This window comes from Parasteatoda tepidariorum, chromosome 2, assembly GCF_982258835.1.
Source record: "Parasteatoda tepidariorum strain Cologne lab strain chromosome 2, Ptep-v5.0, whole genome shotgun sequence".
Classification (NCBI taxonomy): Eukaryota; Metazoa; Arthropoda; class Arachnida; order Araneae; family Theridiidae; genus Parasteatoda; species Parasteatoda tepidariorum.
Genome location: NC_141756.1, coordinates 49,859,819 through 49,881,161, shown reverse-complemented (window position 1 = coordinate 49,881,161; position 21,343 = coordinate 49,859,819). Strand labels below are relative to the sequence as shown.

Below are 21,343 nucleotides of genomic sequence, written 5' to 3'. Positions count from 1 at the left end.
GAAGGTTAGAGTCCCAGAATTGACAGCACAATATTTCAACTCATGAAGAGTTTCTAGTGTTCCGCACTCCCCGACTTGTGACCGTGGGCTGTTAAAATATGATACTCTCATTTCCGTACAGATGGCAACACCATAAAGCTGCTAAAGTATCTTCAATGTGTAATTAAAATCCTTTTTTATTGCTTTGAAACCATGCTAGTTGTAAATGGTTAAAAAGCCGCACAGGTTTGTATTCATAGTCTTTTAATCATACTAGTAGTAAACGGTTTCAAAACCATTAAGGTACAAAATTCTTCTTTACCGTAAACTTTACGGTTAACTGGATGGACAGACTGCTGCCGGTTATTTTACCATAGTTTTAGATTGAAAATTCTAAAAATGTATATATATTTGCTGAATATTATTTATTTGTATATTCCTTGACTTATAATTATTCAACTGAATTCTTGAAAACTTATTCCCTTTATAACAAACACTTTTTTCCTGAATTGAAAACTGATTTATCACGTATTTAAATTTAATTAAAATAAAGTATCACTCTCTGAAGATGAAATAAAACAAAAGCAATAAAAGTTTTCTTAAGTTTCCAATATTTCCCTTTCCATTACTCCCTTTTAGTTTTCTGGTTAGTTTTTAAAAAAAATACTCATTATTAGACATTTTTACATGGTGTACTGTTTGTATTAATATATACAGGCACCCTTAACATATGTTTTTAAAAAAATATATTAACAATGAAATAAAAAAGAATGCATATCGGGGAGACAGGGATTAATATTTAAGCGAATGAAGGAAAAAAAAAACGCTAATTGAACTCTTACATATTATGCAGATAAGGTAGGTGGCTGTTACTTATCTAACTATCAGAAGCAGGATTAATTGGATTTGTTTCTAATTACCAGCTGCTGAATGATCAATCAAACTCATCTTGTTGTTTATTACAATCGCTCTCTTGAACTGTGATTTGTCAAATTTCGATGACATTTTTGCTTTTTCCTAGCATTAATTTGTAATCACAAATGTGTAGGTCTTTTTGTTTTAATTTTTGATAAAGATTTTAAAAATGCATATTAAGAGCTGTCTTTAAAAATCACCCTGTGTATATAAAAATTCTGTAAGATTTCTGAATTGAAAATAAGTAGCACTTGATATTTTAAAAAATGCTTAGAGTTTTCTAATAATAGAGGTCGCTAAAAATTCTTTTATTTTATTTGAGTGAAAGGTATGCATTTCAAAATACTACTTCTTCATAGTTGTTAATTTCACGATCGCATATTTTTATTCCATTTTAAAGAGAGAAAATTTTTTTTGACATAAATGAAATTATGACGAAGACTCTAATGAAACAGATTCGATACATATGCTCTGTCTGTATCTTTCAAGGATGATAAATAGTTTCGAAATGCGAAAACAAAAAAACAATGATATCTGATAAGGAATATCAAGGTTAGATGTCATATTGATTTATTATCTACGCTTAACACACTAATATTAGTTTTCAAATATCATGTTTTAACTTACTGAATATAAAAATTTAGAATAAGAACTTATATACCAGTCCAATGTCAAAAGAAATACACAAAATGCAATAGACAATATTTTATTGCAAAAACAAATCATACCAACTTTCGGACAATTCTTTTACACAATATTTATTCTGTAAACTGTACAATAATAGATTTTATACACTAAACAACCAGTAATCAGTTTGTATAAATATATTCTGACTGTAGATTTACATATCAGAAAAACATATTCGCAACATATTTCAAGGAAACAAAATAATTGTTTTTTAGTTTACAAACACGTTAACTCCTGCCTGAATCAAAAAATTTTGAGCATTCAACATTTTGAATTAGCGTAATTAGTTAATTAATTTTATTTGATGTGATTTCTTTATTACATTTAATATTTAAGCATTTCTGTATTTTATAATTTACTTGGTTTCAAAACTAAGGTTCTTAAGATTTCTTAAGACAAATCTAATAATTTACTGAGTTTTACTGCGTAAAGATATATTTTCATTATAAAATTACTTGATACATATTTATTACTATGTAAACAAAGGTATAAATCATAATTTACTAATTAACAAGAAAAGTTACTTATGCTGGTAGATATTTCAAAAATATTACCGTATGTTGTTTTTAAACTACGTAGCTTTTAAACAGTGCTTTTAAGCCTATTGCAAACCATGTAAGTCCCGTATCAATTAATAGCCAGTGGCTTGTTTTGAAATTTAATTTCATTCAATTGATAATTTTAAAATAATGTTATAAAAATTTCTATTTTGTACAAAGTTCTGTTAAATTTCATGAAAATTTCAAACCAATTATTTTCTTTTTCATTCAAGTAAAATCAATTTTTCATGCGAAAAAGTTTTTTTTTTAAAAAAAGAGAGAAAATTTTGCAAGAAATAAATTTCAATAAATTTAATCGACTCGAAATGATTAGGTTTTTAAACTATATAAATATTTACATTAGAAAAGAATAGTTTAACATATTTTCTTGCATTTTTATAACAAAAATATTTGTTAGACTTTAACAAAAAAAAATATTTACATAGCTTAAATTTGCCAATACGCTGAAATAGTCCGTCTATGCACTCAAGATTTAAGAGCCACTTTGTTAAAGTGTATTAATTTAAATATGTTCGATAAAATAGTTTTAAAAAAAATATAACATTAAGTTTTATGTAAAAGATTAATTATATTTGTTTCAGGAATCACTTATATTAATTTTTAGACAAATGATATTTTTATTGATTATCAGTAATTGATAAATAAAAAAACAGGGTTCTATAAAGATAACTGGTAATAATTGATAATTATTTCTATAAAGAATTCAGAAACAATATGTACAGTGGTAACCACAAATTAGTCTTTTTTATACATCAGTTATTTTTCTACATTTGTTATAATTATAAAACTTAAATTGCAATAAATATAAATAGTTAAATCAACATTTTTCTATAGAGTAAACTTAAAACCCTATAATTGTCGATGTCATCAAAGTTAATAACTAAAACTAATTTAACAAAGTGTCACCTAATTTTTGATAAAAGTTTATTTTTAAAGTTTTTTCCACAATTTCTGGTTAAAGGATTTTTTTAAATTTATTTGTCAATATTTGATAGATATCTTAAATTACTCTACAAACTAAAAGAAAAAAATCGATAATTTGTGGCTACTTCTGATTGTGTAGAATTTTTTCATTAACAATAGTTATTATACACTTTTTCACTTTATTGCAATAGTTTAATATTTTTCATTAAAAAATAGTACATTTAAATAATATGAACCCTTGTCTTGAATAATAGCACACTTGATATATGAGAATTACAATTGCAAAATAATCAACACATAATTAATGTCTGCAAAATTATTTTACAAAACAATAAATTAAAAACATTTTAAATGCGTATTTTTTATGTTTGCGCCCATTCTTTTATTTTTTCTTAATATAACACATTATTATAAATAAAGAATAATTACTATTTTATATTTTTTAAATATTTGAAGAAATATTTAATAAAAAATACTTAAAGAAATAGTGCAATGTAATATTTTTAAAGGAAATAAAACTTAGATTAAAATTTCCAATAAAATTTATCAGGCTCATAAATTAAATTTTATTTAATGGAGTTACATTTCTTAGATTTTCCAGTTTTCAATTACTCAATAAATAAATATTTCCTTTTAATAATACCATCGAGTTTATAAGTAGACAAAATAAAACTTTAAGATAAGCTACATTAGTACAGTTTCAAGCTTTTTTTAATTCGAAAACTAACTTTATAAATGATTTCTTTCTTTTTATGCGATTTCAATAAATTATTTTTTTTTAAAATCAGATCTAGATCATCACGAGTTGAGATGTTGCTATACATTTTGATATTGCATTCATGTACCGCAATGACATAGAATTCAAGATGAAAATGGCAGAAATTGCAGATCTCAGGTAATCGCGAGAACAAAATTTTACGAGGACAAAATATTGCAAAAATTAGTGTTTCCTTGCAGAATGTTGCTTGGACAAAATCTAGCATAGACAGAATGCTATGCAGACAGAATCTTCGTCAAATAAAAACTCACACTAACAAAACCTCGCTCTGAAGGAACGTCATGCAATGCAGGCAGAATTCCGCGCAAGCACACACTCGCATTGAAAAAAAAATGAGAAAAACTCGAATATGTTGTAAAATCTCGTACAAAACAAAATTTTGCATGGGCATAATTTATTTCGTGAGTTAAAAATGTAAAAACAAGATATTGCGAGATGGGGGAAAAAAGGCAGAAACCACAAATTGAGAGCGAAAGACTTAATCCTTTCGCAATAAATTCTGCTGACTACTCATTCCACGAGAGTGCTTTGTCAAGTAAGATAATAGAGAGATTTTGCATAACGCTAACCTTATTTTTTAACCCTAAATGGTTAGCGATTTTCCAATCCCATGGCATTAAACGACCCGCTCTTCTGGTTGACATTCTATTAAATAAATGCAAAAAAAATTCGATTCTTTTTTGGTTTTTTAAAGTTTAGGTAGAACTAAATAAAAGCTTGCATTTTAATTGAGACCAACTACAGCCAAGAGGAAAATCTCCAAAAATGAGAGCGAATCATTAAAGGCGGTTTGAACTGTAAATTAGCAAGGGATACGGTGATCAGTGGGGAAAGTTTCGTGCATGCGCTGCAAACCTCGAATAGTTTTAACATTTAAGATAGAGGAAACCATACCCTACTGTCCAAATTAGAATTCTTTTCACTTTATTTTGTCATTGCTGTAATCACCCACCTAAATTTTGTTTGTATGGGATTTCGTATAAGCTATTATTATTTTCTTTTTTACAAAAGATTTTGTTTCTCACAATATTTTGTTGATCCGTGATTTACCCTAGCGATGTATTATTCTGGCAGATTTTAACCTAGAATAATAAAAACTACAAGTTTATAAGCTCGATGAATATTATATTCCAATATCATTATCAAGAAATTGCTTTAAAAATAATTATAGATTATCGAAGACGAGTTTTCAACTTTACTTTTAGGCCACTAAACAAACGAATATTTAAACAACACTGAGAAATAAAAATCAATTCAGGACTTGAATTTCACCATTCAACTTACTTCACTATTATTATTATTATTATTATTATTATTATAATTATTATTATAATTATTATTATAAAATAAGGATTCAGCTTTCAAATAACAACATAATACAACCATGAATCTTCAAGGAAGAACAGCTAATTGCCATCGCGCTTTCATTTTATTATAATGAACTGATGATTTTAAATGGAAGAGTTAAATATATTACATTGAAATATTAAGTACAATGTATACAAAGATTTGTCATCATTTGACGACATGGCACAAAATATACTTTTCACATTCTCGGTAACTTTGGTCCTAAATATCCTATAGTCCCTTTGGTATACTGTTTTCATCACTTAATATCACTTTTTTGGTGACTCATATGACTAGCAGTGAGCATTAATATGAAAATTAACTTACAGCTTATAATCATCACAGTACATTCCATGCTTTGTATATGAATTAATAATGACTATCTGTCGTATTCAAACATTGATAAACAATGCAATGATTCATAATTTTCAAAATGTATATTTAGAATTTTTATAATTTTTTTTTTTGAATTTTTAAGTTTTTGGATATTAATCGAAAATTGCTTTTGCTCATTATATAGATATTAAAATTAATTTACGTAAATTTTGTATTAAGTACTATTTATTTCGATAGCACTAATTATACCACGTTGAGAAAAAAAAATTATGGTCAAAACTACCAGAACATGGCAAAATTTACCGTGCTTCTAGCGGTTGTGTGATAACACCAAAAAGCTCGGTAATTTTGCCGAAACGCTTTGGTAATGATTTCGGTAAAATTAACTATAAAATATGGTTTTATAATCTGCGATGAAATTTGATAAATGTGGTAAAACTTGGTAATTTTATCATGATGCTTTAGATCACGGCATAAGAACCATTAATACAGTTAAATTTATTTTTCAGTTTTATACTTTTTACTAAATGTGTAGTAATAAGAACTATAATTTCGGAAACCAGAATTTCCGGAGAAGAGTTCTGCACTCCCCAGAGAAATTACCAAATGAATGATTTAAATACCGCATATTTTGGTTTTATTATACAGAATTATGCTGTTTTTTTTACCAGAAATGTCATTACCGTTCTCTACGGTAATTTTACCAGAATTTTTTTCTCCGTACAATATTTCCCAAACAATTTTTTATGCATTAATGATTACAGCAGTTCCAAATATTTGTTAGAATTATTAAATTTTTACGACTGCATTTCACTATTAAGCTATTATAACAGTTTGTTTTCTGATGCATTTTTAAATTATAATTAAATATACAATTTACATAAATAGACATGATATGTTACCGAAATAAGACAAGAAAGATAGCGCCAGCTATAGATAAAGAGGTAATAAATCTGAAAAAAGTGTGCTTTTCATATTTTACATTTTTAAGAAAATAAACATTGGGGAAATTTTCGAATAATAATCTCAAACGTCGTTAAAAAGAAAAGCATTCAATTACATAAACTGCGAATTCCATAAAAATATGGGTAATTTTTTTTTCAAATTTTGATGCATCATAAAATTAATTAAAAATATATACAAACACGAAATTATTACCAAAAATTAAGAAAAACGTAATTATTTTTTTATTTAGTTGACATCAAGATTCAGACAATTGTCGTGTCAGTAAACAAGCTTCACAATCTCTGCTTTAATAAACGGTGCCACTAATGTGAGACCAACGAGAAATTTAAAACTCACCGCCTAGCGAGATTGTTTAGAACCGATATCGAAGCTTATTTAGTGATAAGAAAATTTGATACATCTTTCTGGCAATTACGTTAAAGAGTAATTAAATTTTTACTCAACTTTTGGTAACAATTTCAATTTATAATTTATTTTTGATTCCATTGGAGGTTGAAAATAATGATTCTTGTAAGTAATAATTCTTGTAGCTAAATATTTTTAAAAACAATCACTAAAATATTTAAGTTTAAATTTTTTTATTATATTTGTACAAATATAAAAGCTTCAAACTGCAATAAATTGAACTAAACATAAAGCTGTGCCTTAAACTTTGCTGTGTTAGTAAAATGGTGTTTTAATAAAATGAATATTACAAGGCTCATATGATAAAGAAAATTTCAGTTGTTCTCATCAAATTCTTTAGATTCGGGATTATCATAAGAAAAGATATTGACAATGAAGGTGTTTTAATAAGCAATTTTAAATTAAAAGTTTTGTTTTAAAATATTGTTTATCTGATCATGCTTAGATTCACATTTTAATATCAAACTTTTTGCACTTTTATTCTGTTCTTTGGAACTATTCAAACATAACGTGAACGCATAAGGAGCAGGAAAATTTGTGATTTCGTTTCTTACTCTGGCAAGGAATGAAAGTATGAGCAATGTTTATGGAAGACACTAAATTTCTTTAATTTTTAATATTCTTTCCAATTTTTTTAATTTCTAAATTTCTTTAATTTCAGACATAACTAGATTTTGTGTGAAACATTACATTTTGACGAGAGGAAAAGATCTTGCTTAAGCGAAGGGATTGTGGTTTGCAATTTACTTTCTTTTGCTGACGATGGAGCGAGATTCAAGTTCGCCTAAAATACGTTCACGTAATATTTGAATGGTCCCTCATCAAATATATTTCATGTATGTGCAACTTAAGTACAATTTAATATCAAGATGATACTCAAAATTAATTAAAAACAGAGTTCAGAAAAACTCACATTTAATTTTTTAGACAAATTTCTGCAGAATTTGATTGGAGCGTTATATCCCATGAAACAGTAGTTAAGTATTTGATTGTAGCTATAAAACTTTCGGTAGATTATGAACTATAGATGTTTCGTGCTCGGAATGTGATTTGCTGTCTTCCTCTATTTTTGCTTTTGATTCTTGGACATCATGCTCTGTCGATGCACTGTGGTCTAAGGCAGGTGTATTCCAAGATGAATTTCTTTCTACTCCAGAAGCCAGATGAAGGAAAAGAGGATGCAAATAGTGCGATTCACCTAACCTTAGACCATCAAGAATCGAAAGATTGCGATCATTTATCATATCTTGCTGTTGTTGCGATATTTGCTGTTGTTGTTGATGTTGTTGCTGTTGAGATTGCTGTTGTGTTTGAGAAGTACCACTGGACGACCATTTATGGCGACCACTGGAGTCCCTTTGTCACTGGATCCTCGGCCAGTAATTACTCGTTACTGAAATATCGGGTGTTTGTCCGGGAACCTGCACGGGCACTGTAACTCCAGGTGATATAACACCTGAAATTTGAAAGGAAAAAAAAGAATTTTTTAAAGATATTTTTAAAGCTTTTTGTTTTGAAGATAAATATTTTATTTGAAGATAAATTTGCAAATTCGGTAAGATTTTGCTTAACGTACGCTAGTTTGCTACCAGAGATTCGTATAAGTTTCAAAAACTCGATATTGTTGCGACTTACGACTCGATATTGTTGCGACTTTATTATTAATCGATATTGAAGATATGCGATATAAAACTCAATATATCTTCATTATTTCAATAAAATGAGTAAAAAATAATTATTTGATTTGTTGTTGTTGTTGTTCATTTACGTCGCACTAGAGCTGCACAATGGGCTATTGCCGACGGGCTGGGAAACATCCCTGAGGATGATCCGAAGACATGCCATCCCAATTTTGATCCTCTGTGGAGGGGATGGCACCCTCGCTTCGGTAGCCCGATGACCTGCACGCGAAGTCGAGCACTTTACGGTAGAACAGTTTAACGAGTACCAATACCGCACACCCTCGATCCCCACGCAGGCTGATCCAAGTGGTCACCCACCCGCACACTGACCGTAGCCAGTGATGCTTGACTTCGGTGATCTGCTGGGAACCGTGTCTTAACTATCAGTCCACTGCGGGACATAATTATTTGATACTTTTTCTAAAGTAATCACGCCCCTTTTTCACATGCAATCAAATTTAGTATTCAATTAAACATTATCACTATTTATATTTTCATTTTATTTCATGCGCTGCTAAGAAAAATAGGTTTGCAGATCTGCTGGTTAAATTCTTTATTATAAAATACTTAATGTTTTCTTTCAAATTAAATACTAAATAAAGAACTGCCATAAAATACTAATGTTTAATTTGAAAGTGCCTTTAATTGTTAATTCCTATGCAAGAAAATGAAATGCTAAATAAAATTCTTCCATGAAATACTAAAGGAAAACCTAACATGCCTATATCTTTAACTAAGTAAATTTTGAATTAATTAATAATAAACTTTTAAGAAAAGAAAAATTTCGAATAAAAAAATAGTATCTGTCAAGCAGGACCTAAAGGATTTGAGGCAATTACTTTTTCCTTATGTCTGATATCTGCACTGTAAAAGAGGTTTTCTCAAAATTGAGGAAAAATGTGTCAAAATAGCACCGAAACAAATAATAGTCGAAAATTGAAAACCCTACGTATTCAAAATTGAAGCAGATATACTCATTTTTGAGCAAAATGCATAGTCCAAAAAGATTATATTCATTGAGAAAGGTATTCGTTGACTGCCGGCAGGATACGAACTGAGTACCTCCAGGTTCGTAGTAGGAAGCTTTAATCACCTTATTTTTATACCCCAGTCCAGGGAGAGTCAGGAAGCTTTATATAGTAGCAGTGACAATGACACATCGTGATATACTATTTTACAATATTAATAGTACAAATAGTTCCCTTTTTTAAAGAAAAAAAATATTTTTTCAATAGCTTAATCAAGAGATAGATAATTTTAATTCCACTTTTTGCTTATTTCCCTATATCTTAAATATTTTTAGGTGAATGGGATGTATGCCCTGTCAGAGTTAAACGAATATATGTCGCACATATTTACCGCTCCGCATCATTTTTAAGACTATGCATTTTGCTCAAAAAAGAGCACATACTCTTTCAATTGTGAGTTCATGATGTTTTCAGAACTATTATTTTTTTTCGGAGCCATTTTAAAACATTTTTGCTCAACTTTGGGAAACCTTTTTTTTAAAGTGTGATGTCCCAATTTTAAAATTATTAAATTCTAAACATTGGTAATTCAAAACAATTTTTTCAGAATCAAAAGACACCTACCTGCACTATGTGGACTAGCTCCGCTGACTGCGTACGAAGGATGCGTATTCATAGGCTGCGCTGGTGTACACGACGCCCTAGAATAGGCACCAAGACTGAGCGTATCGTGCAGCATATATGAATAAGCTCCAGGGTCTCTCTGTTGTAGACACGAACTCGGTGTCATGCCAGACACCGGAGCCATGCTATAAAATGAAGACATGTCTTTGCTGTAAAATCAATATTTGTCTTAGAAAATTATCACTTTTATTATATGAAATATTTGGAATTCAAATTAATTACTATAATAATCATAAAAAGAAAAGTATATTAAAAGTCATTAGTCTTTCTATTGTTATGAGTACTTTAGCTGAAATTAATGTAAACTCTTTTTTTGTTCAGGATTAGATACTCTAGTTACCCTTGAAAAGATCGTACACTTTATTTCGCATAATAGTTTTTAAAAAACTCTTTATACCATATGAAACTACTTTATAAGATAAACCTCCAAACTATGTGATAAACCTTTATTTTATATGACAGGAGTGGCCAAGTTCTTTGATAGCCGAGCCATTTCTCAAAATTTGAAATTTTTCGCGAACCGCAATTAAATATTTATTTAAAAGGTATGCAAAAAAGGTATTAAAAATTTTATTTTACAGAAATTATATTTATTGAAAACATGTAAATAAAAGTACAAAATATATGTATTGAATTTAAATATTAAAAATGAAACACATTTATTTTACTTATCTTGACAATTCTTTAAAATTTGGTGAATAATTGGTGATAGCAATTCTCAGTAATTCTTTGAGATACTGGTTAGTTAATACTGATTGGTGTTTGGATTTCACGAAATTTAAAATGGAATAAAATGATTCACATAAGTGCGTTGTTCCGAATATTGAAATAATTAGACAAGCAGCCTTTTTTAATTCAGGATAATTCGATTCTGGAACAAATTTCCGAAATTCTGTAATCGACGTCGACTTATATTTTAATTGTAGAGCTTGATCGTCTTGCATCTCTATTAATTCTAATTCTTCAGATGCTTTTTGGGTCATAAGTATATTGGAAATGGAAAACTCACCTTGAATTATGTTAATTTCAAATGGGTTCAGAAAAATATTAAAATATAATAGCACAAAAATGAAAAGGAACTCGGGTATATTTATCGAGAGCCACAAATAACCCTTCAAAGAGCCGCATGTGGCTCGCGAGCCACAGGTTGGCCACCCCTGTTATATGATATACTGTATGAAACCTTTAGACTGTTATACTGAAAAGAAACCTTTAAACCAGTGGTTACCAACTGGCGGACCGAGGGCCACATACGGCCCTCGAAGCTTTTTTGTGCCCCGCGAACTAAAATATATTATTTGTCATTTTTTTGCGGACAATTTTCGAAAAAAATCTATATGGGTTTAAAATACTTTTCTTTCGTTAAAAAAAAAAAAAAACTAATTTCTTCGTTTCTGTGAAATTTAACATACTAACTGTGCAAAAAAATTTATTTCTCATGCAAAAATCTACTTCGTATTTTAATTTGTAATTCAATACTTTCGTTTTGTACAACCTGATAAAATTCTTGCAGTAATATTTAATGTTCCTTCAAACATAAAAGAGTCATATATAAAATTTTGATGAAGTTGCGGCTCGCCATTTGACTGGTGTTTTTAATTGCAACCCCCGGCCTCATGTAAGTTGAAAACCCCTGATTTAGACTATTCTATATTAAAAAGAAACCTTTATACTATACTATATTGAAAAGAAACCTTCATACTTACCTTTTTTCCATTCAAATTAAAAAATGTATCAATAATTGATTTTGTAGATTAAAGAAATTTCAATGATGAATAACTGTTTCTCTTAGATTTAAATAATTGCAAATAAATTCAAATTTGAAATCAGTCGTGTTTAGAAGAGTTTACCTTCCACGCAGAAAAAGACACCGGTGTTTCATGCTGTATGGCATAACCATAAATTATTAAAATGCTAAATATAAAATTTGTACTTTTTTGACGTAAATTAATACAAAATAAGGAAAAAAGTAAGAAAAATATGTTTAATGAAAATTCGGTGAGTCAAATGATGCTTAGTACTTCATACGCCAAAATGTATATGAGTGACCTTAATTGTTTTCCTGACCTACTTCCTTAATTGTTTCCATATCGTCATAAAAAAAGAGCCTGTAATATGTTAAAAATATATTGCACTAGTAACCGCTCTTTTTTATCATTGCAAAAGGTTGAATAGACCTTAATGTATTTAGGATCAACTTGACAAAATGTTACAAGTTAAAATAAAAATAAGAATAATAAATTTTACTCAGCAATGTAAATCAATATCTAAATAATAATCTAATACAGGAAAGGAATTATCAAAATCTGATATTAATGTTTCTCTATTCGTTAATGGAGTGTGCTAAAATGAATATAAAATACCCGAAATGTCCTCCACGAAAAAGCATTTGACAAACTCATATAAAATTAATAACTAAAATTAAATATAGAAATTAGTGATAATTAAAGGCTTCGTGGAATGAAATATTAAGTGATATTTTAAAAAGACAGAAACTTTGGATTTGAGTACATTATGATACTAATTCTGCATAACCAAAATTTAACAGATGTTCTACATCTGAATTAGGACATAATATTTTAACAGGTGTTCCACATCTGAATTAGGATATAATATTATTTAAAATTGTATCCTTATAATTTTCAACCGATTTCAGAATGCAAGGAAACTTCTTAAAGAAACTGATTTTCGTTAAAGACTTTTAGTGAAACTGACCTACTTTTGAGCTACACGAAATGGTAAACCACTACTAGCTCTATAGCAAGGGGACTTTAAACCACAATATATATCTCACAACATTGGGAATACTCTTCTTCAGAATTATAATCGGTGAGTACCAGTAGGAATATGCGAATCATCGGTCAATTATCGCTGGACAGCATCGCAGAAAATCGAACCGGGATTACCTCATTGTAGGATAAGGGCTTTACCCCCAGAGCTAATCTTGTCTTTTATAAGTTAATTGCAAGAAATTTATAACGCTTTTAGAGACAATTTTCGAAAAATCTTTACTGAACATATTCTTCTCTATTAAGCTCATCAATTGTCATATTGACCTGAATTTTGAAATTAAGCTGTCGCAAATCGTCGTAATTGCGATATGAATTAAATTTGCATTCCACTAGCAAGTTTTAAAAAAAGTTCAACCGGCAAAGAATACATGAATAAACATAATAGTTTTAAAAGAGTACCTATATGAGTCTGGCATTGCACCCATAGGCTGTCCAAGAGAGGGATACATTGTGTTTGCAAAAGTACCGTTCAATGGCAACCGTCCAGCGGTTGGTGTTGCAACGGATGATGCACTCACTTGATCTACGGTTCGCCTTTGATTTCGTAGTTTCTCTTCTCTCCGCCATTTCGCTCTTCTATTTGAAAACCACACCTACAAAAAGCAAATAAATAAAAAAATACTGGGGTTAATAATTGTAGATTTTAATGAATAGGTATTTTTTCCATCCTGAGAAAAAGTTTGAACTTGCTACTGTTTTACCTATGTGGAAACAAAATTTCAAAATTTAATTAAATCAGCAATTAATAAATTACTAATAATTTAAGCTTTTAACATTTTGAAAAATCAACATTTGAAACATTTTGAACGTTCAACATCATAAATAAACAACATAATCAAATGTTTAACATTTTGAAATGATTTTTAAACAGATTCAGTGTGTTTACTGTATTTTATGCGTTCTATTCAGAAGCTGGGAATATCGTAAGCATAAACTAACTCTGAATTTGATTTAAACTTATGTTATCCGAAATGAAAAAAACAAATCTTGCATTTTTCATTGTAGATTTTAATAGATAATTATTTTTTCTATCCTGTGAAAAAGTTTGAAGTTGCTACTGTTTTTCCTATGGGGAAAAAATATCAAAATTTAATTAAAGCAGCAATTAATAATAATTTAAGCTTTTAGCAATTTGAAAAAACATAAACCGAGCTCTCAGAAATAAAGATTGCATCAATACAAGATTTGCATTAACTGTCTATCTATATATTGCTTGGAAGTTTTTTATACACTCCGGAGGGAAAGTTTGATAAGCCTCTTGTTTCACCTGGTCTGCTTGGGAAGTTTTTATATATCAAAATATATACAACAGAAAAGCATTGAAGCTAAGGCGCTGAATATGTGATAAATCTATTGTAGCCAAAAGACATGATGGACAAACCATAAGCAAACGAAAAAGCATAGCGTATATGAGAGTAAAAAAAAACGACAACTTTCTACTGGCTGTAGCTATGTAATATGGAGAAGTTTTATGGGAGGGTATATGGTAGGGTTCTTGAAAGTTTGGTTCTTCTTCGTACAACAACAATTTAGAAAATATCTTTGAAAATATACTAAATATTTCATTAAAATAGTTTCTTACGAAGTAATATTAAAAACGAGAGCATTGAACTTCAAACGAAAAAAAAATGACTGTTATTCGAAAAGAAACGAATAATTAAGCATCGTCCAGTTACTATAATTGGGGTCAACTTTGCATGGAAATAATTGTATTTTAAAGGTGATCTGATTTTTTAAAACATGCTAGGAGCTTTAACGAATCATCCATCTAATGAACATCATCCAATAACCAAAATTACTGCCAACTTTGTAGGGAAATCGTAGCATTTTAAAAGTTTCGATCGTGATCTTTTAAAACGTGCAAGGAGTTTCAACGAACCATCCAGCTAGTGAACATCATCCAATCACTAAAATTGGCGCCAACTTTCTATGGATATCGCAGCATTTTAAAAGTTTTGATCGTGATTTTTTAAAACACGCTAGGAGCTTTAATGAACCATCTAACAAGTAAACATCATCCAATTACTATAATTAGCACCAACCTTGTATGGAAATAGTAGCATTTTTAAAGATTCGTAATTTTTCAAACCATGTTATGAGTTTTAATATATAAAATTTTAGAGGAAAGATTTTGCAGGGAATAAAAATTCTGCTTCCATAGTTAACACAATTAGGGGATTTTAATTTTCTCCCGATTAAATTTTGTCTGATTTTGTTAGATAAGTTAGAAGAAAATGTTGGGACTAACACTTACTTGTATCCTTGCTTCTGGTAAGGAAATTTTTTCCGCTAACCTTTCCCTTGCAAAAACGTCTGGATAGTGCGTTCTCTCAAATTCTATAAAAAGCGAATAAAAATTCAGCACAAAACATTTTAAATTGTACAATTTAAGTGAAATATATAAAAAAAAATATGAGGGCTACGTCCCATTACACAAAAAAACACATATAACTAAGACATATGAAATCACAAATATAGCACAAATTTGTATACTTTGATAAACAAAATTTTTTTTTAATTAAAACTACATATACTTATCAACGATTTAAGAATACATCTTCAACGATGAATATGAATGTTTCTTGAATTACATATCTTTGTCTGTAAATCAACTTGTTTTCGATAATGAGGAAACTTCGAAAATGAGGAATAGTAAAAGTACACAAATTTTTTAATGTGCTTAAGATGCCCTAATGTTTGAGAAAGTTGTAATTTATCAGGAAATTAGATTTATTACCATTTAATTTGTAATTCTAATCTTAAATCTGTAATCTCTTCAATTTTAAATCTGTAATTTGTTGATTGTTTTAAATTAAGTCAATGGAAAGTTCATTGACTCTATTCATGAAAGCAATTTTTTCTCAATATATCAAAAGCAAAATACTGCCTATTATTTTTTGAGACATTCTTATTGGACAGAAAAATCATATGACAAAATCATTAATCAACAAAATAAATTCTGATCATCTGTATGAAAATAATAAAAATTATGAAGGTATTTTTTAGCTGTAAAATATTTTACTTGGAATATTTATTTAAACGGGATTTTTTTTTTTTTTACTGTAAGAAAAAAACATAAAAACAAGATGTACTTTTATGTATTTAGAGATTCTTAAAAGAATATAAACATCTTTTATCTTCTTTAACTTTAATAAATATAATTTTTTATTATAAACACACTTACATGGAATAAAGCTTTAAATAGCGGAGGAATTTTTACCAATGATGTAATATAGCAGAGAGTGAACAAATTTTTTGGTTTGGGTCATTTTGGCTTGGGATATTTATTGTCATAAATATCAATAATTAGGGAACTAATTAAAATATAATGAATTTGAAATACTATACAATAAATATAAAATATATATTACATAAAAATTATTATATTATTATTATAATTTTTTAAAAAAATATACCAAGCATGTATATTTCTGGCTGAAGCTTAAAAGCGTTTTAGTGAACTGCATGTGAGTCTCAGGCTTATATACCCCCCCCCCCGCAGTAGAGCCTAAACTAACCATGTAAAGGAGTCAATAATGATATAAAAACTAACGCATCGTTGAACTGAGCAAACGTTTAAATTTGTTTAATTAAGGATAAACTTGAAGTTAAACTAAGTTGCTTAACTATAATTCAGAAGGTTTACAAGCTTGATCAACAATCCATCACGGATTACGGAATTACGAAACACATTTTTTGTGCCAAACATATTTAGATAAAGTTGAGGTTCATGATATAAAGTTTACTTCGTATGATTGCAAAATTTAGATTTTAAATTATTATAAAATGTAAATGACTTAATTGGGTAATTTTGTAAGAAACACTTTTTGTAATAAGATATTTTTGGATATAATTAATGAACGAATATATTAATATCGCTTCGTCAAAATTAGCTCTCACTTGTTGAATCAATTAATTTGTCTAAACGTATATTTTCTTATATTGCCATTACATAAAAAAAAGGGGGGAAAACATGGTAAAAACAACCAAAATACAGTAAAATTTATCGAGTTTTTGGCGAAATACGAACACCAAAAACAATAAAATAAGGTTTAATAAAATGCAAAACAATTCAGTAAATGTGGTAAAATTTAATATTTTTGTCTCAATACAATAGTGCATGTTATAAAATCCATTTATTCAGTAAAATTTATTTTTCAAATTTGATTTATGTGTAGTGATAAGAACTATGTTTTGAAAATCAGAATCTTCGGTGAATTGTTACCATAAAATCGAAAAAATTACAGAATGAATGGTTTAAATACCGTATATTTTGGTTTTTAATACCAAAATTATTATTTTTTTTTTTACCAAAGCTGTTAGTACCATACAGTACGATTATTTTACAATAATTCTTCCTCCGTGTAGATAGATCAATCACAGTGAAAAGTTTTACATTCACTTCAATTTTCTTTTCTATTTTTCAGATGGGGGAAGAACATTTTGCGAACTTAAATTGACTGAGAATAAACTTCAGAAATTAAAATAAATTCAATTAATAAAAAAATTCAATCAAATAACAGCGCATGATTGTTAGAATACACAAAATAGTTTTACAATGTAAAAATTATTAACTGAAATAGCTCCGTGCTACAAATTCTACAATTTTAATTAAGTCTCTTATTTAAATAATTCCATAATTAAGCTTCGTCAAAAGAGAAAATGACGTTAGAAAAAGTTTCGTGTGCTACTATATTCTTAAAGAGGGTGAATAAAATGAAATTTTTCAAAGGAGAATTCTTGCGCTCATTAACTTGAATTTAAATTAACAAACTTTTGAAGTAAAAATAATTATAAAAAAAAAAGAATGCCTGAAAATAAATGTCTCGTGTGTTGTACAACTAGGCATTTGATTTTAACATTTTCAGTTATAAAAGTTAAACGTATGATTAATTTTATAGTTCAGAATACTTTCATGAAAGTACGTATTTGATGAAAATTTTGTTTTTAGAGCGTCAATAGAATGCAATTATTATTTTATTTAGGTTAATTAAATCAAGTATAAGTATTAAAGATGTATATTTTTTTAGCAATTTTGCATTTGTTAACATTTTCTTGAATTTAAACTTAAGCCCTTGTCACCGGGCTAATCATGAGAGATTTTCTTAATACGGTTTAGTTTCTCTCAAAAAATCCATCGCGAAGACCAGGTGATATTGATCCAGGAGTTTCATTTTCTTCTAGTTCATTATATTCGATATTAAAGTTTACTAAGTTGAACATAGATATGACCACTGAGCCAATATTTAAGGACTAACAACGACACCGAAATTATATTAAATACTAAAGGTAAACATGAAAATTACCACTCACCACATGGCGAGTCAACATAGAAAAGTGGCGAGTTAATTTAAATAAGTAACCGGTCAATTTTTCCCATCATTTTTTTTTATGATTGTTTATTTATGAAAGTTCATCAACAATAAAGAAAGATTCTGGAAAACAGAATTTTCATTAAAATGTCCATTGTCTCCAATCAAAATTTTAATCCTTCAGATTCAATTGTGGTGGAAAGATTTTTTTGGAAGGATAGTTTCTTAACAATTAGAATATTTCAAAATTGTGTAATGCATACATTAACTACTTACATTTTGCCTACCCAAACGCTTTTTAAATAAAGTTCTTTAAAGTTAGTATGTTTAAATAAATTTTGTCACGCGTTTATATTATTTTTATGCTGGCCATCTGGTCGAGCGGTTAGCGTGCCTGACTGCGAAACTAATGGCTGCGGGTTCGAATCCCTCTCAGGGAATAGATGTTTCTCTCTGTGTGTTATTCTCTATTGTGTGATGTGTGAATGTGGCCCACCCTATAAACGGGTATCTGTGGCGGCGTGGCGTGGGTAATGTTTCTCGCCTCCATGACTTAGGTTCACAGGTGCCCACTGGGTAACGTTAAAAGAGAAATACTTCCAGTACCTTCCTAGGTAAAGAACGTATAAGTTCAATCACTGCCATTAGAAAAAAAATACATGTATTATTTTTATCGTTGTATTAACTTTTTGTTACCGTAGATTATTTCGAATATTTTTTTTTCTAAAATTTAATCCAATTAAACAGAAGTTTGCAAAAGTAGCTATTAAAGGACAAGGACCTATCTATATCGGTCACCGACTCATTAGGTTTGATTCAGATTTTTCTGCCTCCCAATATGTTAAAGTGCGGATTTTATTGGCTGGGGTAGCCTGGTTGGCAGGGCGCTGGACTCACGTTTTTTAGAACGGATGTTCAAATCCTGCCGGCTGAAGACTCACCGTGTAGTAAATGGTGAAGGGTGCACGTTTGATCTGTTGGGTCACAAAGTCCTCCATGTTCCCATAACAATTCAGTACCACTGGGGTACTGAATTGGAGATTCTGATTCAGATCAAAATTACGATCTGTGGACGAATGAATTTATGTATGAATGGGTCCACCCTATAAACGTATGGGTGTGGCAGAAGTTGAATTCTTGGCCATAGATGGTGCCACTGGAAAACAAGAACAATCGCGTCCCATCTGCTTTAATGGCTGACGACACCGACACATTTTATTATAGTTTCTAAAAAACTAAAAATTGAAAATTTTAATTTCAAACATAAAATATGAAAATTAGGAATTCAAAAATAATAACACAATTTATTGTTTTATTTATTTATTTTTTTTATTGTCAAAGCCTCAATTTAAGTATTAACCATTTTCCGACGAAATAAACTTAATTTTAATTGAGACTTTGTACTGGATGACAATGCAAGTTTACGTCGTTTCCTGACCACCACAAAACACAATGCACTTCTCCTTTTTTAAAATTCTTCGTTTTATTGAAAATCAGAACTTTGACCACTTTCCAGCTAACTATATGCTGTAGCTCCATGCTTGATGCATATACATTTTAAAACTGCTTCCCAGACTGTGTACACTAAGTCAATTAAAACTTTAATCTATTTTCTTAAAGACCTAAAGTAACAAAAATCAAATTAAATAGAAGAAAATAAATAAAAACTTTCAAACTACGCTTTTTGATAAGTGCCACCCCCCCTCCCACTCCTCGTTTTCTTAAAACGGATGCGCCTTATGTTTTTGGGTCAAACGAAAATACTAACTTTAAAAAATTGTGTTTTAAAATCTTATTTTAGCATTAATTTATTAAAGAGTTTTATATAAAATTTAAAATTAAGTTTACAAAAAATTTTTTAATTCCTAACAGAACAGTAATTAAGCATTTCGCAAAAAATTTGATTAAAAAAATACGGTAAATATTATTTAAAAACGTACATAATTCTAATATTTGTATGATTAAATATTTTTATAGACAGTATGTTCAGTAAAGATCACCTGTAATATAGATTTTTAGAATCCTTATAAAAGTTAAAAGTATCAAGTATACGCATTGGGGGTTTCAAATGAATATTTAAATGAGAATAAAGCAAAAACCCTTTCTGAAATTTGATAATTCACAGTATAGAATGGCGCAAGTAATTAACAAGATAGATTTAATTTTAGGGGAAATTAACAGGGAGAAATTAAACAACGATTATTAGAAACGCCCTCAAGTTCTTACTTCCAATTACAGTTATTTTGATGTTATCCAATTATACCTATATTCATGTTTTTTTTTTTTTTTTTTTTTTTGTGCAAGTTTAGGGATTTACAAGTTGATAACAGAAAAAAAATGAAACTTTTAAAGGTCTTTTGCTATGTTTATTTCAAAGTTTGGTACTGATATTTTAATATGCATTAAAATTTTGTAATATATATGTCAAAATATTTCTTGTCATTCAGTACAATATGTGTATCATACAAAATTAATTTTAATAAAAACTGCATTTATTTTAATAATATATTTTTAATTATTTGTAAAATTTAAATATACTTGGCATTACACTCTCAGGAATAAAACTCTCACTTTTGATGATTCAGCAATCCTTGAGCTGTATTTCGTTAATTTTGAGAATCGTTTCGTCACAAAATCATGCGATTTGCAACAAAGCTGAAACTCTCAAATTATGACGAAAATGCTTCCTCAATTAGGAACCTAATCGCAGTGCAATGGGGGAAATTGTTAACAAGAATTACGAAACTAGGATGAAGGCTAGACGATGAAAAATTAAGTGCCGAAAAGGACCGACCGGTGTGTATGGTGGTCAAGGAGTTAGCCGCATACCAGGACGATCCCAGGTTCGAATCTCGATTCGGGCTTGTTCGTAATTTATCTCGCTGTTCTATTTGTTCTTCTTCTGCTGTTTGGGTGACGTTGATTCATCTATACCGTGCCAACGATAAAATGATTAAAAGAAAAATTAGATGCATTAGGCGCTATGAGTTTCTTTGTTTTTTCGTTCT

The 21,343-nt window shown here is 29.0% G+C and overlaps 1 protein-coding gene across 4 annotated transcripts in view; it reads right to left on the bottom strand.

The window, feature by feature from the left end:
* Positions 1–7,526: 7,526 nt before the first annotated feature.
* Positions 7,527–21,343, bottom strand: part of LOC107441893 (paired box protein Pax-6) — a 94,250-nt gene continuing 80,433 nt past the window's right edge. For 2 of the 4 annotated variants that reach the window (XM_043042665.3, XM_043042667.3), the window contains exons 6-9: positions 15,278–15,360; positions 13,423–13,616; positions 10,172–10,380; positions 7,527–8,353 (exon numbers count right to left, since the gene is read on the bottom strand). In XM_043042665.3, the coding sequence (XP_042898599.1) occupies positions 8,259–8,353; positions 10,172–10,380; positions 13,423–13,616; positions 15,278–15,360 (581 nt within the window). In that variant the 3' untranslated portion in view covers positions 7,527–8,258. The remainder of the gene's footprint in view (positions 8,354–10,171; positions 10,381–13,422; positions 13,617–15,277; positions 15,361–21,343) is intronic. The other 2 variants (XM_043042666.3, XM_071177514.2) reach the window with 1 other exon arrangement.